Source organism: Arachis ipaensis, chromosome B5 (assembly GCF_059453495.1).
Source record: "Arachis ipaensis isolate K30076 ecotype BB chromosome B5, ASM5945349v1, whole genome shotgun sequence".
NCBI classification, from domain to species: domain Eukaryota; kingdom Viridiplantae; phylum Streptophyta; class Magnoliopsida; order Fabales; family Fabaceae; genus Arachis; species Arachis ipaensis.
The window spans coordinates 4,969,300-4,993,025 of record NC_142440.1 but is presented as its reverse complement, the minus strand read 5'-3'; the positions used below and the strand labels follow the sequence as shown (position 1 = coordinate 4,993,025).

The 23,726-nt window shown below is 32.6% G+C and overlaps 4 protein-coding genes across 5 annotated transcripts; all 4 read left to right on the top strand.

Annotated features, from left to right (window-relative positions):
* The first annotated feature begins 775 nt into the window (after positions 1-775).
* Positions 776-8,986, top strand: VRN2 (VEFS-Box of polycomb protein). Its single transcript, XM_016345987.3, has 14 exons — positions 776-1,404; positions 1,885-1,940; positions 2,471-2,535; positions 2,804-2,856; positions 3,875-3,928; positions 4,018-4,077; positions 4,902-4,948; positions 5,049-5,170; positions 5,260-5,536; positions 6,440-6,488; positions 7,382-7,465; positions 7,665-7,744; positions 7,884-7,973; positions 8,569-8,986. Exons 1-14 carry the CDS (start codon positions 1,279-1,281, stop codon positions 8,690-8,692), a joined length of 1,287 nt encoding a protein of 428 aa, XP_016201473.1. The 5' UTR covers positions 776-1,278; the 3' UTR covers positions 8,693-8,986.
* A 4,745-nt stretch (positions 8,987-13,731) lies between these two features.
* On the top strand, positions 13,732-15,916 carry LOC107640001 (ATP-dependent caseinolytic protease/crotonase family protein). Of its 2 annotated transcripts, none has more exons than XM_088489151.1 (6): positions 13,732-13,830; positions 13,942-13,979; positions 14,165-14,336; positions 14,475-14,511; positions 14,644-14,879; positions 15,057-15,916. In XM_088489151.1, the coding sequence occupies exons 1-6, from the start codon at positions 13,792-13,794 to the stop codon at positions 15,705-15,707; spliced, it is 1,173 nt and encodes a 390-aa protein (XP_088345277.1). In that variant the 5' UTR covers positions 13,732-13,791; the 3' UTR covers positions 15,708-15,916. The 2 variants fall into 2 exon arrangements, with proteins under 2 accessions (XP_088345277.1, XP_088345278.1); XM_088489152.1 differs by having other exon boundaries at positions 13,942-13,983; positions 14,136-14,336.
* A 1,574-nt stretch (positions 15,917-17,490) lies between these two features.
* Positions 17,491-20,321, top strand: LOC107642590 (putative enoyl-CoA hydratase 2, mitochondrial). The gene is made up of 8 exons (XM_016345986.3): positions 17,491-17,925; positions 18,005-18,174; positions 18,252-18,326; positions 18,575-18,665; positions 18,776-18,827; positions 19,193-19,296; positions 19,412-19,488; positions 19,857-20,321. Exons 1-8 carry the CDS (start codon positions 17,700-17,702, stop codon positions 20,034-20,036), a joined length of 975 nt encoding a protein of 324 aa, XP_016201472.1. The 5' UTR covers positions 17,491-17,699; the 3' UTR covers positions 20,037-20,321.
* A 930-nt stretch (positions 20,322-21,251) lies between these two features.
* Positions 21,252-23,722, top strand: LOC107642588 (ubiquitin carboxyl-terminal hydrolase 3). The gene is made up of 9 exons (XM_016345985.3): positions 21,252-21,419; positions 21,556-21,687; positions 21,801-21,839; positions 22,005-22,110; positions 22,191-22,249; positions 22,378-22,452; positions 22,654-22,702; positions 22,805-22,881; positions 23,309-23,722. Exons 1-9 carry the CDS (start codon positions 21,267-21,269, stop codon positions 23,405-23,407), a joined length of 789 nt encoding a protein of 262 aa, XP_016201471.2. The 5' UTR covers positions 21,252-21,266; the 3' UTR covers positions 23,408-23,722.
* Positions 23,723-23,726: the final 4 nt, after the last annotated feature.

Genomic DNA, 23,726 nt, shown 5'->3' with positions numbered 1-23,726 from the left:
TCACCTAGTTCCATTTAAAGTTATTTTTTATAATAAAAATATAAAATTTAGAATGAATTAATAATGTTATATATATATTTTTATATTATACAATATTATTTTATTTTAAAATAATTTATTTTAGTATAAATATGATATAATATTTATTAAATTTAATTTCGAATCGTTTTTAGGTCAAGTCTAAATAGATCTGATATCCTTTTATGATCAAATTCAAGTCTAATTAAATTTGACTTTGTCCCACCTATAAACATAATTGCACTCCTTGATTATAAAAGATAAAATAAGAACTTTAATCCCTTGATAAAGAATAATCTTTTCTCTTGTCTTTGGATCTAGGTCTCGTACTCACATTCCCAAAAACATAATTCTTGCTTTTTACTCTAACATTCCTTCTGAAAAAAGCATAGTAAACAAAAGATAAAAAATAAAGAGAAAAAGACAAATTCAATCCTATATGTGGATATTTAAATTGTTCAAAATTTAAAAATATATTTAAATTTTTTATTTTTTTAAAATTTGAACACATTTATTTTTAAATTTAATTTGTTCTATTTTAAAAATTCTTTTAAATGTGTATCTATATTAATCAGATTAGTATAACAAAAGTTATATTTAATTTTTTTCATTAAATTTGACAAATTCAAGTAAACATTAAAAATTGATATATTCAAATTTTAAAAAAATAAAAAAATTTAAATTTTTGAGAATTTAGATATCCTATTTGTTTTTTTTTTTAAATAAAAGTAAAGGGGTGGTTAGTGAGGTGCAAATTGTACATTTTGGTCGGGTAGACTTTTGTCTGTTTTGGGAAGAGGGTTGAGCTCGAGCACTTTAGCAGTTTAGCTCAATCACTGAACAGGCGTGACTTTTACGTAGCAACTTATGAGTTTTTCTTTTTGTTTTTTTCTTATTGTCTTGAAAGAATACTAGTCTTCCATTTAAATTCTTCACTAATCACCAATATTAAATGATGATTTGGGCTCAATTGGACCACAACAATCGTAAATGAACCATCGTTGCCCATAATTAGAATTAAGGAGTGTTGGGTTCAAAATTTGGATTAGGTTCTCAGAGTGGGGCCCCCTCCTTCTTCTCCGCCAGATCTCCTCATCCCCCCCCTCCCCTCTTTCTCTTTCTCTCTCTCATGGATTCGGTTTCAGCTTCTCTGCAATAAATAACATTTGCTTCCATACGGTGTCGTCTCGTCGTTCTGACCTAAACCTCTCAGATTAGCAACTACACTGTCTTTGCAGCTGAAATTCAGACCAACCAAACATGTGCCGCCAAAATTCTCCCGTTCACCATTCCGGCGACGAAGACACCGCCGCCGACGAGAGCCTCTTGATTTACTGCAAGCCTGTTGAGCTTTACAACATCCTCTACCGTCGTTCTCTTCACAACGTATTCTTCTATTTCTTCTCCTTCTTCTTCTTCTTCCTTTTTTTTTTTTCATTTATTAATTAATTCACTTTGCGTCCTCCAATTATAATTCCATATGATATTTTAGGCATAATGTTTCAAACCTTTTACTGGTTTTTTGTTTTTGTTTTTTTGTTATTTTCCTTTATGAATTAAGTTTTCGTTTCTGCCTGTAATTTGAAGAACCGAAACTTTGTTATTTGAAGGAAGCCCTAGCTAAATGCTTCAACTGTTGTGGTGAGCTGACCTTGATAGAAAATGAATTGAATTCCATATATATTAGATATTCTAGACATTGTTATGTGTATGCCTTCCACATTTGGAAAGTTGTTATTCTTAGAATTAACGTGGATGCCACATTACTATAATAATAATAATTATTATTATTGTTATTATAGAATAGATAGATTATTCATTGCGTGATTATACTCTCTTAACTGATGCCATATCTCAATTTTGCAGCCTTCATTTCTTAGGAGATCTCTGCGGTATAAAATAAAAGCAAGGCGTAAAAGGAGGTAAATATTCCTATTTACTTAATGCTGCTATATATGATAGCATTATATACATTTATATCGTTTCATTCAGGCAGTTCTGCTGAAACACACTACTCACTACATTTTTTAATTGCTAATGTGCTCATTCAAACTTTTCAGAGTATTTTCTTTCTTGTTATAATTATGCTGCTGGAATTAAATTAATTTCCAGTTAATGCATCTTGCCACATCTCTGTCTTCTTTTTAAGAAAGTAACATTAGTTAGTTGTTTATTTCTGCATTAATCGCCCCAGAGCATAGAGCAACTTATAAGCTTCACTGATGATAATTGTCCCAGTTATTTCTGAATATTTGCTCCTCCCTTTATAGTCACAGTTAAGTAGATTTTTTTTTTTTTTTGGGGGGGGGGGGGGGGTTGGAGTTGGGAATTTACAATTATCACGATGGGCTAAATTTGCTTTCAACAGCTGTGAATTCTTGCAAGTCGTCCCAAACATGAATCAATGGAAGGGTGCCTCATGAATTATGCTCTTTCTGCTTCTATTTTCTAGGTTGAGAGCAGGAATTGTGATTTTCAACTACAGGGATTGTTACAACATGATACGAAAGACTGAAGGTATATCATACTTTCAATGATAAAATAGATTCAACATCTTGTCTATACCACTGGCTTCTTATAGTACATGTATGTCTTTTATGAGAAGCAATCAAACTTGCTGTCAATGTTCTATGATTTCTTTTCTTTTCACCGACTCCAACATCCTTGCAACTGTCTATTGCTGAGCATTTTCTAGTGCAGAATATTAAATCCACTTATAATTTGGACTTTAAGACTTTGACTAATCTGATATTCTGATATATATCCTGTCTCTTGTCAAATGCAGTGACTGAACATTTTTCTTGTCCATTTTGCTTGATGCAATGTGCCAGCTTTAAGGTATCCTCCGGGAGTTGTATTATTATTGTTTATAAACACAAGCATGCCTTTTGTTTGGCACACACCGAAGACATGTCCAATTGTGTGCAATTGAGAAGAAAAAGAAAGGGGGGGGGGGGGGAGGGGAGGGGTTGATCCAACTTGAATACTAGGCATGAGTTGGACACTTTTTTGCATGCCTGTTTTAATAGACTAACTTAGATTTTAATTCAATACAAGACCGTTTTCATCTCTATTTTTTTTGGAGTCATTGTAAATGAAATAGATAAAAACAATGATAGAGAGGGGCCTAAAAAGTTAACCTTTCAGTTGTTTTAAAGGATTATTCTCTTGTAATGTACTTGTACATGACTAGTTTTAGCTATATCAAGCAAGACATGTTCATTCAGGAAAGGAAATGCCAATGGAAAGTAGAAACTATGATACATGCTTTTTGATAGGGCCTTTAAAATAGTGAAAAAGTGAGAGTTGATATCTCATATCTATGATTCTACAATTTTGAGAATTTGACATGTTATTGTGTCCATGTTGAATTTCCATATTAGTGTCTATACTTAAATAGGTTATTGCATTGCTTGTTCCATTAATAATTTATGATATGGCTGTTATTACTTTTTCTTTGTTTGAGATTGAGGATATTGAAGACTTTGAAAATTGTGTGTCATGGACAAAATTTTTATGTACCACTCTGGTTTGAGTGGTCAAGAATGTTGCTTTGAAGTGGTAAAATATTCAATACAAAAGTTGATTGGATATAGCCAGGGCTTTCACTCTTTTCTGGGATTTTTTTTTTTTTTTTCATAATTCAGCTAGAATTAACCGGACAAATTAATAATGAGTTGTTTGCCACACTTCCCTTTTTGCTATGTTCATGTTATCATGATATGAACATGTGTGGATTTGGTTTGTGATTTCCCTATCATAAGCTTTTTTTTTTTTTGCCATTTTCTTACTTTATTCAGTATTTGTTACATTTATTCACTTGGTAATTTATCAAAGCATTGGTTTATTCATGCAGGGTTTGCGATTTCATCTTTGTTCATCACATGATCTATTCAACTTTGAGTTCTGGGTGCGCAATTTTTATTGTGAACTAAACTTTTTAACTCATGGATTATTTTGTAAGAGCTTTTTTTGACATATTCTTGTTTTATTTTGTAGGTGACTGATGATTACCAAGCAGTTAACGTCTCGGTAAAAATTGATATATTGAGATCAGAGGTAGGAACCTTATTTAATGTTTGACTTATGGGCTTATGCCTAATGGTTTGCTTTTCTTAGGGATTGTACACTGCTTACAATTTTACTGTTGATTAAATCATCAAGCAATTCACTGGGGGCTACATTGGGGATTAAAAAGGAGGGAGAGGAAAGTTCATGTAATACATTGTTGTTTATTTTTATAAAATGTTTTATCAAGAGCCAGGATTCTATGGTAACAAGCTAAAATGATGTTGGATAGCTCAACTTGATTACCACTTAATGATCTTTATTTCCATTGTTGACTGCTTTATTGATGTTTGGCTATTCACAAGTGTTGTTATTTGAGCAATATTTTAGCTTAGTGTTTGTAACCCCAGAATATATTGTCTAAACTTTCTTATTTTAATTGATAAATGAATAATATCATTAAGACGGAAAGAATAATAATACAAGAAAAAGAGAAGATAAGAGATCCTCCTTACAAGAGCAAGAAACAATCAGATGAAAAAAGCTATTTATGAAGCATAGTTTTCAAATATCTCAACAAATCTGAGAGTAAAAATCCTCTAAAAGATCATGAGCTCTACACTAAATAAATTAATAGAGGACTAGAGGTCAAATGTCTAATCCTATCCTGTAGAACTTGTTTGAAAATCTGTCCTTGAAGGTGTGTGAATTATGCACCAAACAATGGTGTGTCTTGGACATTGCCAAGGTTTGCCTCATCAGTTGATTATGTATATATGTTAGATATGTTATGGCAATGCATTTTCATTTGAGATGAATGGATTTTTTGTTTGCTAGCTGCTTATTTTGTTATCAAATTTATAATATGTATACAGAGTGTTGCTGATGGAGTAAATCCACAATCACAAACCTTCATCTTCTGGTTGGTTGTTTGTATATATTCAATGCTATCTCGAACCAGTTCATATAATATTGTGCAAGATTGTTGACTTTAATTTATTCAAACAACAACATCTATACAGTTCAAGACCCCGAAAACGTTTACGAAAGGACTCTGTTCAAAATGAAAAACGAGCCAATGTAAAGTTCCTAGAGTTGGACTCACCAGAGGGAACACAGAATGGATTTCTAGAGAAGAATGAGGGTAACAATCCTGTGACAATAGTATACTTATCTAATTCTTTACTTTAAACCCTTAAAAGGGTGGACTAAAATCTCAAAAATTATTTGCAGATATCCTTTCCTACAAAGGGGAGAATATGTCTAAAACATGTCATATTCAGAAGAATTTACAAATGGAAAAACAAGTTGTCGAAAGATTTGGTCCCGATGTTCCTGGCACTGCAGACTGCCTTGAATATGTTGCATCCAGTTTCAACATTCAAGGTGTTTCAATTGCCATGCCGCAATCTTCAGGAGATCCAGAAACTAGTAAGTCGGTATATAGAAGTGATCCTGCTGTGCCTGCTAAAACAAAGAAGTTAAACATGGATCGATCTGACTCAAAAAAGTACGTTCTTAGAAACCTATATCTTGCCTTTTGAAGGCTTAGGTTTTACTTGTTAAAGTTCTTGAGTTCTCTATGGTTGCTTCTCTAACTGATATTTTATACTTGATGCTTGTTTAAGGGAACATGAATATGTGATTTAACTAGTTTCTATGTAACACAATTATGGCATGGTCATAGTATCTATTCTGTTTCTATCATCTGTGATTGATTTTTTTCGCTCGTGCATTCATTATTATTGTATCATCTGCATTGGTCATAGCAGCCGCCATTCTCTGCCGTGGTTCCACGCCCATTGCAGCCGTTTGTTGAAATATCAGTGCGAACTCCTTTTCCAATAATAAAAAAAGGATGGCAGATTTGTGATATTAATTTTATTTTGAAAAGCCTTATTTTTTTCTATATAAATTTGCCTACTCTGCCACTCATAATAACAGTAACTTTGTATTTTCTCTTCACATATGCACTTTGCTTCTATCTTCTCTGTTTTTTGTCCGTTCTGCATTTCTTTTATGTCATTTTTTTCTTCCTTTTTTGTATAAAGGAAAAATTAGTGATACTTTTGATGAATTTTATTTCCTGTAAGTCTTGATATGTCTCTGATTTTATTGTTCTTGATATACGTCATTACATGAGTATTTATTAGTAGATTTTGTCATTATTACATATAATAAATATGTGTAGATGTAAGCTGCAACAGTATCCGCTGTATTTCTGCAGTGGATTTTTGGCCCTTTCCTATGAGCCGTTATCAGCTATTGACTATCCCACCTTGTAATTCTTATAAAATATAATGTGTCAGAGAGAAATAATGATATTTTTTCTTATTTCTTTTCCTTTGATGATGCTCCTGGTTTGGCCAATTTAATTCAATATTTTTTTTTTAATTCAAATTTGTTTCTCCAGCCGAATGCTCCTGCAGAAGAGACAGTTCTTTCACTCACATAGAGTTCAGGTACGTGATAAGATATCTAAGATCTTGATAGTTTTTATCTATAATGTGCAATTGTGCATATTAATATTATCATGTTTGATGTATGGTGTACTTTATGCACCATTGATGCAAGTTAACTTAAGGCTGTTTTGATTTGTTGGCTGTAAAGGATCTTGTTTTTTATGTTATAACATCTGTCATACATTACTATGGTGCTAGATTGCTAATCTTTATTGTAATGAGTCTTTGACCACTAGCTGGTTTACTGTTTATATTGACAGGCTGCTGGTTTTCGTGTCTACTGATTATGGGAATTCTTTTTTGTGATATGCTTTAGGCCTTGGTTAGCTTAGTTCATTTGTTTTGGTTGAGCAATCTTTCCTTTTATTGTATGTATTTCCTAACTGTCTTGCATTCCCTTTCTCTTGGTTGATTTTTTGATGTTGGAGGATACCTTACGATCCTAATTCTTCTCATATCTTTTTATTTCCTTCAGAAGATATTCTCTTTTTGGAACAGAGTTGTTGATGGGAGCTTGAAGGCCCCATCTTTCTCCATTCCTCTTAAATTCTTTTCCACTGGGACAAAATATGGTTTCATTTTGATGGACAAGGGTTATCTTGGATGTAATTGATGTTTCACTAGCCCCTGTGGAGGGATAGAATATTATACTCAATATGAGTAGTGCAGAATACTTTTATTAAGAAAATAAAATGTACAAATTTGGATTCTAGCGTTTCTAGCTAACTTGTTGAATGTGGCCTGTGGGGTATTTAACACATTTCGTGTAGCTGTTGTAATTTGACATTCTTTTCTAATAGACTTGAGGTGTTCCTTCTGTTAATAGGCATATGTTGGTAATGATTGATTTGATTATAAGTCTCATCTCTTGCTTTTGTGTGTCTTACTTTAAGCCTATGGCTCTAGAACAAGTGTTATCAGATCGCGATAGTGAAGATGAAGTTGATGATGACATTGCAGATCTTGAAGATCGAAGGGTAAGCAAAGGTTTCAACATTTTTATCTTCTTTCTGAAGACACGTCAATTGAAATTGATTTTTTTTTAATTAGAAAATACCAAACACCTAATTTGCCCAAGCAATGCTTTATAAAAAATTTGCTGTTTACTCGTATATAGAGTGCTACAAATGCCGCTATATAGAATCACCATGATAATGTTAAACTGTAATGTTGCAGATGCTTGATGATTTTGTGGATGTTTCCAAAGATGAAAAGCAACTCATGCATCTGTGGAACTCTTTTATGAGGAAGCAAAGGTATCTACTGCTGGCCACCCTATTAATCTTCCACATGTGTACCTTCGGTTATCATTATCAAGCTAGAATGCTTTTGACTCCTGCATGATTAATAAAGAAATTGTTGCATAATTGATGTTGGTTTTAATTGCTATGACAGAGTGCTGGCTGATGGCCATGTTTCGTGGGCATGTGAGGCATTTTCCAAGCTTCACGGAAAACAGCTAATCTCATCCCCAGCTTTATTTTGGTAATCTTTTTGCTGCTTTTTCCATTTACATTTCTCTAATTTCATGCAGTTTCTGTGCTTGAAGCATTCATACTTAAAGAACAAATTAATATTTTGACTTATGGAGTTTGATTCCAGATAGAAATCATCAGCGAATTATATGCAGAGACATACTTTGTCTTTCTAAAACAGTAAAATATGAATCACTTGAAAAAAAAAAAATATATGCTCCAGAGGGTGGCTTTAGAAAATGAACACATCTAATTTACTATCTAATTCTAATCACTTTCAAAAAATATTTTCATGTAGCTGACTTTGATAATGAAAAGAGGCATAGTTGGCACTGAAAACTTACTATCTGGATAGTTCTTCCTACAGGATGTGGGTATCCATCAATTAGAAAAAAATAAATAAAAATAAAATGCTTTTGCAGGATTAAGTATGGTAGAATTGTTATCTGGTTTTTCCCGATGTATGAAATAGGAATTATATCTTGCTCAGATGTTCTATTGATCCATTGTTGTGATTGCTATATGTCCGTATCTCACATGTTCCCAAACCCATGTCTTTTTCGTTTCTTTTTTCAGAAACTAAATCGTGCTATAATTTACTACAGGTGTTGGAGGTTATTCATGATCAAACTTTGGAATCATGGTCTTCTTGATGCTTGCACAATGAACAACTGTAATATAATATTAGATAGTTACAGAAACGAAGGGTTGGATAACGGCAAGAATTAGAAGATCAGGAGGAAATCGATTCAGCTACAAAAATTTAGTCTTACATGTCTTGTATTCTACCTTATTGCAAGTCCCCATTTTCCATTTATTTTAATAATTTATTATTATTGTTAATCATTTTACTGTACATTGTATTAATCTTCGCAATGTATGAAACTGAAATTTAGGTAGATTCCCTCACAGCAATGACCTCCATTGCTGAATCTTGTCTGACAAATTAAAAACGTTTTATTCAAACTATAGAATCTATAAGAATATTGAAATATAAAAGTTGATGAAATATTTTCTTTAAAATTGGATTGTTTGTTTATTATTTTATTGTTACAATCGTAAAATGTCACGAAGATAAGAATCAAACGAAGAACGAGATATAGTAGAGAAAGTGCATAATAAATCTATCATGATGCGGCCATATAGAATAAAAGGTAATTTATCCTCCATAAGTACATTAATAATTGAAGAATACTAGGGCTAGTAAACCATTATTGATATTTTTAATGGTGTAAAATTATATCTAATAGAATGAAATTACTCATTTTTTTTATTGGTTAAGTGTTGATCTTCTAGAGTTTCTCTTAATAATTATTATAGTTATATACAAATTAGTGATAATTATTTAATTGATTCAAACAATAATACAACAACAAAGCTTTGTCTTACTAGATAAGGTCGACTACATGAATCAGACGTCATTGAACTCTATCATGTATCATGTCTACGGCGAGATCGTTTATATGTAGATTTTGTTTGACCACCTCATGAATGGTCTTCCTCTGCCTTTTATCCATTGTCCATCTTCCATCTCATCCACTCTCCTGACATGATGCTCTGTCGGTCTTCTTCTCACATGTCCAAACCACCTAAGACGGAATTCTACCATATTTTCCACAATATGTGCTACTTCAACTCTCTCTCTTGTATCTTCGCTCCTTATTCTATCTAATCGCGTATGACCACTCATCCATCTCAACATCTTCATCTCTGCCACATTTAACTTATCTTCGTGCTCCCCTTTGACCGCCCAACACTCTGTACCATAAAGTATAGCCAGTCTGATAGTAGTGCGATAGAATTTACCTTTGAGTTTTAAAGGCACTTTTTGTCACATATAAAATCCGACGCACTCCGCTATTTTGACCAACCTGCTTGGATCCTATGATTTACATCATGTTCAATCTCTTCGTTATCATGTATGATGCACTTAAGATACTTAAAACTTTTGTTCTCTGTTAAGATACACTTAAGATCCTGTTCAACCAAATTGGTTCTCTATTACTTGTGTCTCTTGGCTCAACTTCCGTTCTATCACCCTTTTTCATAACTTCATGGTATGGCTCATGAACTTGATCCCTCTATAGTTTTCGCAACTTTATATATCCCCCTTATTCTTGTAGATAAGTACCAAGGTGCTTTCTCCGCTCATCTGACATCATCTTTAACCTTATTCTTGTTTAACCAATTGATACCTTTCTCTTCAAGGCCTTCCAAACTTCAATCGAAATATTATCGGGTCCTACTACTCTGTCATTTTTCATCCGCTTTAGAGCCTCTTTTACCTCAAAGTCTCGAATCTTTCGATAGTAGTCGAAGTTTTGATCTTCTTCTCTTGTGTATAACCAACCAAGGCTTGGAAGAGTCTTCTGTTCTTCATTAAATAACTCGTAGAATTAGCTCTTGCACCTTTTATTAATCTTCTCATCTTGAGAACCTCTCCATCTTTATTTTTTATGTACTTAACTTGATCCAAATAATACATTTTAAATAATAATAATAATAATACATTTTATATATTTTTAATATTTTACACAATATAAAATATTTAAATTTATTACAAAAATATTTAATTTAATTTTTTTATATATTATATGATTATTAATATAATAAATTTTATGCAAAGGCTAATTTGTCCGGAAAAAGTGAAGAGTGTAATATTTCGTGAAAATTAACTTGCCATCAAATTTAAGAAAGGAAAAATAAAAAAATAAAATACTTTAAATTTTTACTTTAAAATTTTTAACTCAACTATAAATTTTAGATTTGAACCATATATAATAAATAGAGAGTTAATATTTGTTTAATTAATAAGAATATAAAACATTTAAGAATGAGTCTAAATTTTATTTAATATTAATGTAATAAACAAATTAAAATATTTTGTATCATGTGATAAAAAATATTTAAAAAATATATATTGTAATAATAATAAATATATTATTATTACTATTATAGTATTTTGAGCAAGGGGCCTGCTACACATACAAGTAAAAAGGCCGTACAAGTTTTACAAGTTATCAGCCCAAACTTCATTAACACGCGCATTAATTCATTTTGAATGGAGCGTAACTACACGCGCCCCACTCAAACGGTTCCTCTTCCTCTTCCTCTTCCTCTTCCTCTTCCTCTTCCTCTTCCTCTTCCTCTTCTTCTTCTTCGTTTTTTTTTTCGATTTTCATGGTTTCTAAAATTCTTTTTCTTCTTCTTGCTGCACGTTCTTCTTCCTCTTACTCTTCTTCTTCTCCTTTTCTTTCGTTTCTGCACGTTCTTCTTCCTCGTTTTCCTCTTTTTCTTCTTCTTCATTTACGTCTTTTCTCTCTGTTTTCTCTTCTTTTTTTTTCGATTTTTCATGGTAAAATCGTTTTTGAAGAAGAAGAAGCAGCAGAAAATGAGGAGGAGAAAGAGAAAGAGTTCTGAATTATGCATAAGATGTACTTCAACGAATTTTGGTTTGGGTGAATTCTTGTAACCGTTTGGGTGTATTTTTTGTAATCCTTTGGGTGTATTTCTGTAATCATTTGGGTGTATTTGAGTGATATCTGACTGATATCTATGGGTGTATCTGACTCATATCTATGGGTGTATCTTACTGATATCTATGGGTGTATTTTTCATTTCAGAAAAAATGGCAGGCAGAAACCAAGCTGAAAAAAATGTAAGAACAAATATATGTCTTCGATCAAATCAGTTTTTCATAATAGAAATATATCTAACTCTAATTTTGCTTTGTTTACAGCAAATCAAGGACCTAAAGTGTGCAACCCATCCGTTGAGTGAGAAATTTAGAAATATGAGCGAGGAGAAGTGATGCAATAAGACTGTCCAGGCCATCCTTATTGTTATTGAGTCCATTTTGTCAGATAGATTCTAATGATATTGTCACTGATTAATGTAACTGTTATATACTCTTATAAGAAATTGAACACATGGTGTAAATATATTTGATCCAATTATAAGTAAATTTTTTTTCCATAATTAAACTCTCTCTGGTGTATTCAAAATGTCTGATTTACAGGTACTATAATATGAAGTGGTGATCCAGATAGATTGGAACCCATATATGATGGTCTGCATAGAGATCTGCATAATACACCCAAACACAGACTATAAATACACCCGATAAAAAATTAAATTTACACCTCTGCTGCAGATTTTAACCCAACACTACCTGAAAGCCACTTGTTGTCCACAAGACCAAAATTAATTAAACTCTCTCTGGTGTATTCAAAATGTCTGATTTACAGGTACTATAATATGAAGTGGTGATCCAGATAGATTGGAACCCATATATGACGGTCTGCATAGAGATCTGCATAATACACCCAAACACAGACTATAAATACACCCGATAAAAAATTAAATTTACACCTCTGCTGCAGATTTTAACCCAACACTACCAGAAAGCCACTTGTTGTCCACAAGACCAAAATTAATTAAACTCTCTCTGGTGTATTCAAAATGTATGATTTACAGGTACTATAATATAAAGTGGTGATCCAGAATTCCAAATAGATTGGAACCCATATATGACGGTCTGCATAGAGATCTGCATAATACACCCAAACACAGACTATAAATACACCCGATAAAAAATTAAATTTACACCTCTGCTGCAGATTTTAACCCAACACTACCTGAAAGCCACTTGTTGTCCACAAGACCAAAATTTAGCAGAAAATCATTCCAATTCCTATCAAATGAGTCTTTGCTATGAGGGTTTCATTTTTCCTCTTTGCTACATGTAATCAATTGATTCTTAATCTCGTTTTCCTTCCTATTTGTGCTCCACTTCGCCCTGATTCAACTGACAATCTGAGGTTGAATCATCTATTATCTTCAAAACGAGTTCAAACTTTGATTTCAAAAACCAGAAAATCGAAAAGAAAACGAAGCTGGAGTTACAGAGAGAAGAACTAACGTCAATGACGAAAAACAAACCAATGAGAAAGGAGAAGAAAAGAACGATCGAAAAACCAGGAGAAGACGCGCGAGAAGACGAACGATGAAATTTGGAAAGAAGGAAAACAAAGAAGGAAACAAATCTTTTAAATTTGGTAGTTATACAAACGCGGGATCTTTATATAGCGCGTGTAAGTGACGTAGGAGTTACAACGCGTTTTAGTGGATTAGGCGTTAATGAACTTGTAATAGTTACAAGCCCTAATCGCTTGTATACTGAGCTTTTCCCTTTGAGCAAAAAGATTAAATTATATGTTATTTTAATTTTGATGAAAAAAGTATATATTTTATAAATAGAGAATATCGTTTTTTTCTAAATGTTAAGCAAGTTAAAGATGTAACTATCCTTTATTACCTCTCCAACGCTATCTAATTTTTATATGGGTATTTTTCATTTAGTGAATTTGCCACTCACTGTCACAGTACGTTTCTTTTTTCATAAAAAAAATATATTTTTTTTTATAAAAATTTTCTTAAAAAAATATTATGTTCACACAAAAAATTGGTATAATCGTATAATATATTTGTATATAAATACATACTTTTTTAATTTATTTTTAATACATATTTTATATTTTAATATATATTTTATATATTTGTGAACTGATTTTTAGAATATACCTAGCAATATCGATTCTTTTTTCATCTTCTATACAAAATTGAGAAAATACTTTCTTTTAAAATTTATATCATATTTATTAAAAATAATTTCTTTCTTTTAACTTTTTCAAAATTGGCGCCATATCGCGCCGCGAAGATGCAAAAATTTGGCATATCATTCAAAATTCCGAAAGAGAACTAAACATAATTTTATTATTTCAGCTTCTCGTGTGTCTCCCCAGCCTAGATTCTTCAGATGCGTTTTCATGGATTCAATTCTAAGCCCTAAAAACCTCGATTCCCAGGTAAAATCCTCAACCACATTTTGCTTCTGCCGTTCTCTTTTTTCTCTGTTTGGCAGCTGAGAAAATTACATTTTCAATTTTCTGACTTGATTTCCCCCCTGCTTGGTTTAGATTTCCAATTCGTTTCCCTCACCTTCATTCCCCTTCTGGTATGTATCAATTTCTTATTGAAAATTTCCTAACAGCATGAAATCGAGTAATGGGTTAGAAACGAGAAACTTAGGGGTTCTTTAAAGTTTTAAACTTTAAGCAGAAAAATATGCACTCATTTTGGTAAATGTGTTTTGTGGGCTTATCTGTTAGAGCCTCCTGATGTTGGTAATTGGTTCTCAAGCTACAAGTATCAGTCTCCCGATCCGGATACAAATTTTGGGTTTGAAGAATCTGAGTTTAGAGGATCCAATATCCAGAAAAATGAAGAAGAAAAGGCGAATTTCGAAATTGATAAGATCCAAGATGAAGTAGTTGAGGATGATAAGCACAATGAGAAAGTGTGTTTGACCAGGGTAAATTTTTCAATTCAACTTGCTAATTTTGAATTGAATGCATAATCATTAAAAAAAGAAGGAATTTAACGAACTGTATTATTGTGTGTAGCTCAGAAGGGGCTTTTAAGGTTTTAAATCCTTTTTTTTTTTTGGCAGAGTTTGGATTCTTTTAGCTCAGACTCACCCCTTTCAGGTTTGTACTCTGACTTGGCTACCAAGAAACGTTTAATCTTACAGAAAATGTGAAATGTTTGATTATTTCCACTAGTTAACTGTGGTTACTTTGTGTATATCTGTGCTTGCTATGTTTTCTCTTTTGATTCAGAGCCTCTTGATATTGGAAACTGGTTCTCCAGCTATGCATACGAGTCTTATGTGCCGGATACGTATAGCATGACTAAGGATGTTGTTTCAGAAGAGAGTGAGTGTGAGAAGGAAAGGCTTGATTTAGAAGTCATAAATGAAGATGAAGACAGGTCTCAAAATGATCATCCAAAAGCATGTTTTCCACATCATAGCCCTTCTGATGAAAACAAAAGGGTAGAAGAGCCTTCTAGGAGGGTACTATTCTAGATTTCTTTTTCAACATTCTTGCTATGATAGAAGTAATAGGGTATACATAACACTTTTAATACATACTAAGTAGATTACATATTACTTTGCACTTGCAATACATCAACACATCCAACTTATCTGTGTTCATTAATTTTCTCTGGTGTTGAAAACTGAAAATCACAGGGTCACAATGGTACTGCAGTTGAAAAAAATTTAGCTACTACATGCACTTCCCATTTGGAAAATGTTTTGCAGCCATGTATACAGGATAAGACATTGAAACATAATTCTAATCCAAAGGAGTATGGGGAAACAATAAGGATGAATCATGGAAGCGTTAATTGTAGCCGAAAAGCGCAGATAGTGCCATTAGATGTCAAGAAAAGTTCAGGCTATAGAATTCAAGAAATGATACAAAATAATGATATCAGAGAAGCAAAATCAGAAGCTAAGATCCAACATGGCACGGTTGATGTGAGCATAAGTTTATGTAAAAGATCCTCAGGAACGAGTTCAACTTGTACAAGAAATAAAGAAAATGATGGATTTATTTCAACAAGGAAGGACAAATGTGCCAAACCCAATGGTGAAAATTCTTGGAAGAAACCAGAAATAGTATCACTACAATGTTCAACAAAAACAGGAACAGTTCCATTGGCCTGTGAAAAGCAAGCTGTCAAAAAGAGAAAGGCATTAATAGATGTAACAAATGTTCAACAATCCAATGTCATTGAGATTACAGGGAAATGGAAATGCCCTCAAAAGGGTAAACCGTATGTTGGGCCTGCTCTGAAGCAACTTAGGCTTGAGAAATGGGTTCATAGGGTTTTATAAGAAAATATTGTTAGAGACATGTTCTTCAACTGCTCAAGGCTAATTGTGCAGTGAGTTTTTATTACTTTCTAGTTTTCGGACGAAATCGATGTTGATAATCTACTTGTCGAATGGTGTGTAAGTGTGTAACACTAATCAATTGAACAAGCAAAAAGTTTATTATTTGATTGTGTTCACCAAATTTAGATTGGTCTATGTAATATTTTTTTCTTCGTGCTGGGAAAATAAAGTTGTCTTAAGATCAAATGAGAAAGTAAATTTTAAGTTTTTGTTTCTTTCCCGTTTAAGCATGTTTTATCTCCGGACCAAAAAAAAAAAAAACGTTTTATCTCTAATGTATGTCTCTTTTATATTAACAGAATGATAAAAGATTTGGTAAATTATTGTTTTAATTTCTAATATTTTAAGCATGTTTTATCTCCGGACCAAAAAAAAAAAAAACGTTTTATCTCTAATGTATGTCTCTTTTATATTAACAGAATGATAAAAGATTTGGTAAATTATTGTTTTAATTTCTAATATTCAGATTAAATTTTAATTTTTTTTTCTAATGTTTGAAATGATATATTTTTATTCTAAATATTATATTTTGTTTCATTGTAGTTTGTTAGTTAAAATTAAAGTTTTTTCTTCAGAAAATGCATTTTTAAAATTCTTTTTCTATTGTTATTTTTTTTTATTATTTTATTACTTTCTGCTCTCAAATCATTACAACTATCCTTATGAGTTATGACTACTATAATTATGATATTTGTCACTATCTAGAAGAAAATTATAATTGAAAAAAAATACTTTAAAAAAAAAATTACCAAAAGATTAAAAGAAAAATTCCAAATGTTAGATACTAAAAAAATATTTTATCCTAAAAAATTAGAATCGTATTATGGTACAAAATATTTTTTAATTACTAATAAAAATTATTCTTTTTATAATAAAAAATAAAAATGTCTTGTACAACATACATTTCGAAAACTTAGTTGTAATTATTATTTTTAGCCCACCTTCATTCGTTTACTAAAGAAATTTCGAAAAAATTATTTGATAATTGATTCTTAGTGATTAACTGATTATTATGCAATTCATTTTGATTTTCATAAACAAAGTTATCTTTACAAAAAAAAAAGGGGGAGGGGGTTGATTCTATAGCCCGAATCAGTACCATCATATCATTATATTGGATTAGGCCCATCTTCTGTCTCTTGATGGATATAAAAAAGGAAAGGCTGCCCATCCACTCAACTTTCTAAAAGAAGGAAAATTCTGTGGCTCACGCATGTGTATAAGTGGCAGTTGTTGTAGTCTTTTAAAGTGCCATTGGATAGAAATTAGGCTCCCGTAAACTAATTTGAGTTACTGGAGTGGTTTGTTTATTTGTTCATTTAAATAAGTGTCGGAATTCGTATCTTATTTTATGCATACAGTAATTTATTGGCTAGGAACGACAGACTCTTAAATAGAGTTTTAATCCATAACAGATTAATTTTTGACCTATCGTATTTTGTGTTCATCTTGACAAATAAAAATAAATGACATTCATAAAAGACATAATTTATTTTTTATCTTTTTATTATTTTTATTAATTTTTTATTATTATATTTTATTTAAAAATTTTTAATAAAAAAATAAATAAATTTTTTATAATTTATTTTAATTTATTGTTAAACAAAATATAATAATACAGAATTTTATTTTTTTATTATTTTATCTTATCTGATGTCGTGTTTGAACAAAAAAAAGAAAATTCCAAGAGAGAGTTTAGAATTGAGACAACAGCCAATAATAGTGGTGCACCTAATAAATGAATTTCGTACAGTTTGGAACCTTATCTTGTCTAGAGATGAGCGCACTGTCAGCACCACCATCGATATCAATTAATTAATATAAAAATGCAACGATTTCATCATTCTCCTTTTTGGCTGCCATCCTGCAAATAAGAAAAAAAAAAAAAAAAGCTTAGTTAGTAATCTAAAGCTCAAGAGAGAAGAAGAAAAAATGATGCATGCGTTGAGATCACTGAGCCGGAGTGTGGGTAGAGACTCCATTTCCAATGTGATAGCTTATCAGTATAAAGCTTCTTTGAGCTTCGTTACAGTTTCTCATCAACCTCACCACATCGCCACTCATCATCACTATCAGTATCAGACCCAACGGACCCTCATTTTGGAGCCTTCCGCTTCTGAGTTCGTCAAGCTTCAAAAACTCCAGCACTCAGATTCTGGTAAGATTTAAGTTTGTTGATCATGGTGTAACTGCCGAGGGTATACCTGTAATTTTACTTAATTCTTTTTTTCGGGCAGGGATTGTTGAGGTAACTTTGGATAGGCCTAAAAATAAGAATGCCATAGACACCAAATTAATGAGAGGGTTAAAGCATGCATTAGAGTTGATTAATCAAGATTCTTCCACTAATGTTGCCATCATCACCAGTTCAGTTCCTGGTGTCTATTGTGCTGGTGCCGATTTGAAGGTATAATAAATTTATATCACCCTCTGCATTTTGAAATTAACTTCATTCAAATATTGTGTTACTATTGTTACTTATAGGAACGCAAGACGTTTACTGCATTTGAGGTTCGGGAATATTCCAAAGCTCTTCGCGCAACTTTCTCATTTCTAGAGGTATATGAACGATTATATATCTAACACTCGCTAATTTTACTTGAACAACAGAACAACACAATCCACACATCATATAATCGAACTCTGTATCCATGACCTTAACCTGTTTGTGTTAATGCCTATGAAGTTACTCTTTTAGTTTTTTCAGTTCTGTGAGTGAAATTACTCTTTGTTCTGATTTTGCATCTCTGTGAACCTACCTTCTTGAAACTTGTATGAATTACTTAACTTTGTCATTTCCTATTCAGAGGCTTCCCATACCAACTATTGCTGCTGTTGAAGGGGCAGCATTGGGTGGTGGGCTTGAACTGGCCCTGGCATGCGACTTTCGAATATGCGGTACTTAAACATGACAGATTAATCACAAACTCTATCTGTATATTTTATATGCTTATAATGAAATTGAAATATTATATAAATTGATTTTCTTTCCCTTTCATGGCTTATAGGAGAAGATGCTGTCTTGGGTTTGCCAGAGACAGGACATGCTATAATCCCGGGGTATATATTATTTAGATCTTTAGATCTTCACATAGCCATACTGCATCACTTCTATTGTGACTTTCAACTCTATATCTAAACTAGTTCTGCTCACTACCAACAGATAATGAATGATACAATTTCAAGACAGTTAATGAAGAATATACTTGTTAAATAAGATGAATTGAAGTGGGGAATTTGAATCTTTTTTCTTTTACTTTTTTCAATGATTGTTTGATTTGGTTATCATCATATGTTTTTAATGCTTTGGCTTGGAGAACAACTTATTTCTCCTGCCGATGCAAGTTCAAACGAGTGTACCAACAGCCCAATTATCAACATATGGTGTAAAATGAAATGCCTTAATAGAATTATTATTTGGACAGGGCTGGTGCAACAAGAAGACTACCTCGATTGATCAGTAAGGCAATAGCAAAGGATCTTATATTGACCGGTCGAAGGGTTTACGGCAGAGAAGCTGAGGCTCTAGGTATGCTGATTAGTTCCCACCATATTTATCATTGTTTAATAAACTCTAACTAATTTGGAGGTACAAGAATATCTTTGAACACATAACACATTGTGTACCGTTCCATTTACTGCAGGGCTTGCCAACTACTGTGTTCCTGCTGGTGAAGCTTACACAAAGGCACTTGAAGTTGCCAGGAATATCAATGAGAAGGTAACATCACTGAAAAATATCTTTCATGTTGAGAATCATGCACTGTAACTGGGCAGCATCAATTAAAATTCAAGAGAAAGTGTTTTTTTTTCCCTGAATTATGGTTGTCTTTTCACTTTCTTTATTTTGAAGATATTAAAACATGGGGGGTCTTAAGTAAAACTAGTTTCCCCTATGGATTTCTAGATGATCCCTATTTTTAGTTGTGTTGTAATTGCCAATTATTTACTTGGTCCTGTATATTGGCAAGTTTAGTTAGTTTAAATTCGAGTACTAATCATAAAGAAACTTACTAAATTGTGGTTTTTGGGAATTGAAAGCAAAGCAAGCAGCATACTAGCATTAACTGCAAATAAATTCTCTTGCAGGGTCCGATTGCGGTAAGGGCTGGTAAAAGAGCAATTGAGGAGGGACTTCTGATAATAGATCCGGCAGAAGCTGCAGATTTGGAAGAAGCATGCTATGAGATGACTTTGAATACCAAAGATAGGTTGGAAGGCTTGGCTGCATTTGTTGAGAAGAGAAAGCCAAACTACAAAGGTGAATGAAAGGAGTATCACCATGGCTAGTTGTTTCTTGAATGCTAGGGAGGTTAAATCATGAGGTGGTCATTGATGTTTTGAATCAAACATTCAATAAATTCAATTCTTCTCCACCTGTAATGTTTGGTACCAATGGTTGTGTGGTCCTTTAAGAACTAATGGATTTTGTTTTTGCAATTGTGTTCTTGTAAAACTATATAACACCACCAATTTTTATGTTCTCACCTCAACTTGTGATATCAGTATAATTTTAAAACAAAAGATATGGCCTTTCAGGAGGGTCATGCAAAATATGGCGAGTTAAGATGCTCTCGTCAATAGTTTAAGCCTTTAAGGTGTTTTACTTTCTAATTCTAAAGTGCAGCAACAACATGAAGAGCCAAATCCTTCTAGTAAAATGTGTCATATTGTTTTGTTATACAAACGGAAAATAAGGGTGTGTTTGATTTGTATTTTCATTTTCAATATTTTCTGTTTTTTTGAATTTTGTGAAGGAAAAAGTGAATATAGTGAAAATAATAAAATCCTGTGTTTTGTTTTTACTTCCTGTTTTCACTTTTTTCTTCATAAAATTCAGAAAACAGAGAACATTAAAAATGAAAACAGATTTAAAAACGCAAATCAAACGCACCCTAAGTATTTTAGATATATCAATTTTCACCTTTTAATAAAGCTTTTTCAAACATCAAATTTTCGCCTCTTATTATGCTTTAGACATATAGTTGTTATTAGTTATTACCCTACTTGAATACTCCAGCACCGAATCCATCTGTAATTTTTATATGCTGATGTGTTCTTCCAAGCAACGAAAAACTTTAACTGAATAACTACCCACGTCACACTTAGTAATAAACATTTTTGTTCCAGTACTCTTTCTGGTTCCTAAAACTTCTAGTTATTTCCTCACTTTCACTCATGAAACAAAAGTCAATATAAAATTTATAAAAACGAAAAAAATATTTTGTTTTTTCTAATATTTAGGAATATTTTATAATAACTTCTACTTATTCCAGAATAGATAAATAAAAGCCATCATGAAATATTATAAAAACGAAGTAACAGTTTTTGCTGCATACTGCATATCTGTAGAATATGTATGTCAACTGAAAAGCTGAAACAAGAGAGGGGCATGTGGTTAAATGGGCTAGGCTTCGTTTGTTGAAATACTGGGCCTGGTTGGTGTAGACTCAGGCCCAATAAGGCCCAACAGAAGACTAAATAAAAGTATAAATAATAATGAAAACGAGAAGTCGAGAAGTGTGTGCCTGGAGTGGGAAGGAAAGAAGCAAAAAACTTTTAACAAAAACAATGGCGTCGGTACAACAAAGCACCTCTGCTTCCTCTAAAAGGTGGCTTCCTCTCGAAGCTAATCCTGATGTCATGAACCAGGTTCTTTCCTACTAATCCTCTCTCGCAGTTAGGTTCTAATGCAATTAAGATTATGACAGTAACAAATTTTTATTGCCGAATAGTTTTGAACATGAACGCATAATTTAAGTGTGTTCTTTTTGGATGATTGTTGCAGTTCCTATGGGGGCTTGGGCTTCCACAGGATGAAGCAGAATGCTGTGATGTTTATGGCTTAGATGATCAGCTTCTCGAAATGGTTCCTAAGCCTGTTCTTGCTGTTCTTTTCCTTTATCCTATAACCACTCAGGTTTCCCTTTTCTTTTTCTTTTTTTTTTTATTTTATTTTTTTATTCTATGCACATGAATGTGACTATTCTGTTTCTTTTCTTCTGATTTTTTAAAACATTTTGATATTACCAGACTGAAGAAGAGAGGTTGCAACAGGAACATGAAAAAAGGGTGAGTGCACATAATCTGTTTGTGGATATTCATTTTCAATTTTAAGACACTTTACATGCATGTTTCAATATTCAGAAAAACAATAAAATTCTATTCTGGTTAGCACATAGCGCATTATCCTTGATTTTTTTATTATGAACAACCTTTTTTGAGGGATTTTTTTAGGAATATAGCAGTAAAGTGTATTTTATGAAGCAAACTGTGGGTAATGCTTGTGGTACAGTAGGATTGCTTCATGCTCTTGGCAACCCCACGTCTGAGATTAAGCTTGGTAAGTCTTCAGTAGTAGATGGAATAGACTTTTAAGACATCAACCATTATTTCTCACTCGGTCGGTGTTGATTTTGTCAGTTGAGGGGTCATTCTTGGATAAGTTCTTTAAATCTACTGCAAGCATGGATCCAATGCAGGTTGTTCCTCTCTGCCTGGACTTTGTATCTTCCTTTATGTATATCCACATGTGCTGCCGGGAAAACATGCTATTGATGAGCTTGAAATATTACTAAATTTTACTTGTTTGAACTTTTGTATCGTACAGCGTGCAAAATTCCTTGAGAATGATGGAGAAATGGAAGTTGCTCATTCAGTGGCAGCAAATGCTGGCGATACAGAGGTAAATGGAGGATGATGTGAAAATGATATATTAGTGATTCAGTCATACTGATATAGTAGTTAAAATGGTCATTTTTTTCATATCTTTAAAATTTTAATCCGATGTACTTGAATCAATTTAGGCCTTGTTAGTATGATGCTTATATTTAATTCAATCTGTCAACTTACCCCCTTTTTTGTCTTTCAAATATTTGTAATGCAGGCAGCAGATAATGCATATGCTCATTTTATCTGCTTTGCTTGTGTGGATGGTAATTTCTTTATATAACTGCATATATATGAGGCTTTTCCCTCATCCCCTTTATTTTGGTTACATTTACCCGATTAATTTCTGTGTAATTAAACCCATTCAGGTCAACTTTATGAGCTTGATGGAAGAAAGTCAGAGCCAATATCTCATGGTCCATCTTCGCCAAGTACTTTGTTGAAGGTAAATATATTGCATAGGCAATAATTGTTTGTTCCCGAAAGATGTTCAAACGAAATCGTTAGTGTTGCCAAATGATTTTATTGTCCTGGTAGAGGGCTTTGAATTTAAATGATGCATGAAGAAACAACGGACTGGTTGTGCTTTTAAAATGGCTCGGACAATTTGCCTTGACTGAAACATTCGTCCTTTTAAGACCAATTTTATAGGGATTGGTAATGCTTTGAGTTTGTTTAACTGTTGGACTGCCCAAAAACAAGGAATCATCTTGGAAAATCTGGCCACAGGCTGTGCTTAAAAATTTGCATATATCACGTGTATGCTCCTTTTGCATTGTGTTGATGCATTCTTCTAAGTTGCAATAACTGTTCTCTCTTTTATATTTTTAGTTGTATTTTTCAGAAAAACTAATGTCTCTTGATTACAACAGGATGCAGCTAAAGTGATTAAGAGCATGATCCAGAAAAATCCAGACTCCATCAACTTCAATGTCATTGCTGTATCAAAGAAATCCAAGGATGGATTCTAAGGGCTAAGGCTGTCAAGTTTCATGTTGAAGAAATCCATGTATCTGCTTACTGAATGTGCCAGTGCTATGCTCAGATTTTATTTTCATAAAGCGTCTAGGAAATGGATGCTCTTCGATTTAAGATTTAATGCAGTGAGAGTTAAAATATCGTTGATTAATGGATGGAGTTTTGAGACAATTCAATCATGCGAAGATGTCTGGATATGCATGGTCCAAGGACATCGTCTATAACAGGCAGCCCCTGTAACTAACAGCATATTACAAAAAACGTTACCGAAGAAGATATGAATATATGATCATAAGTTGTGTTCAGAGAATC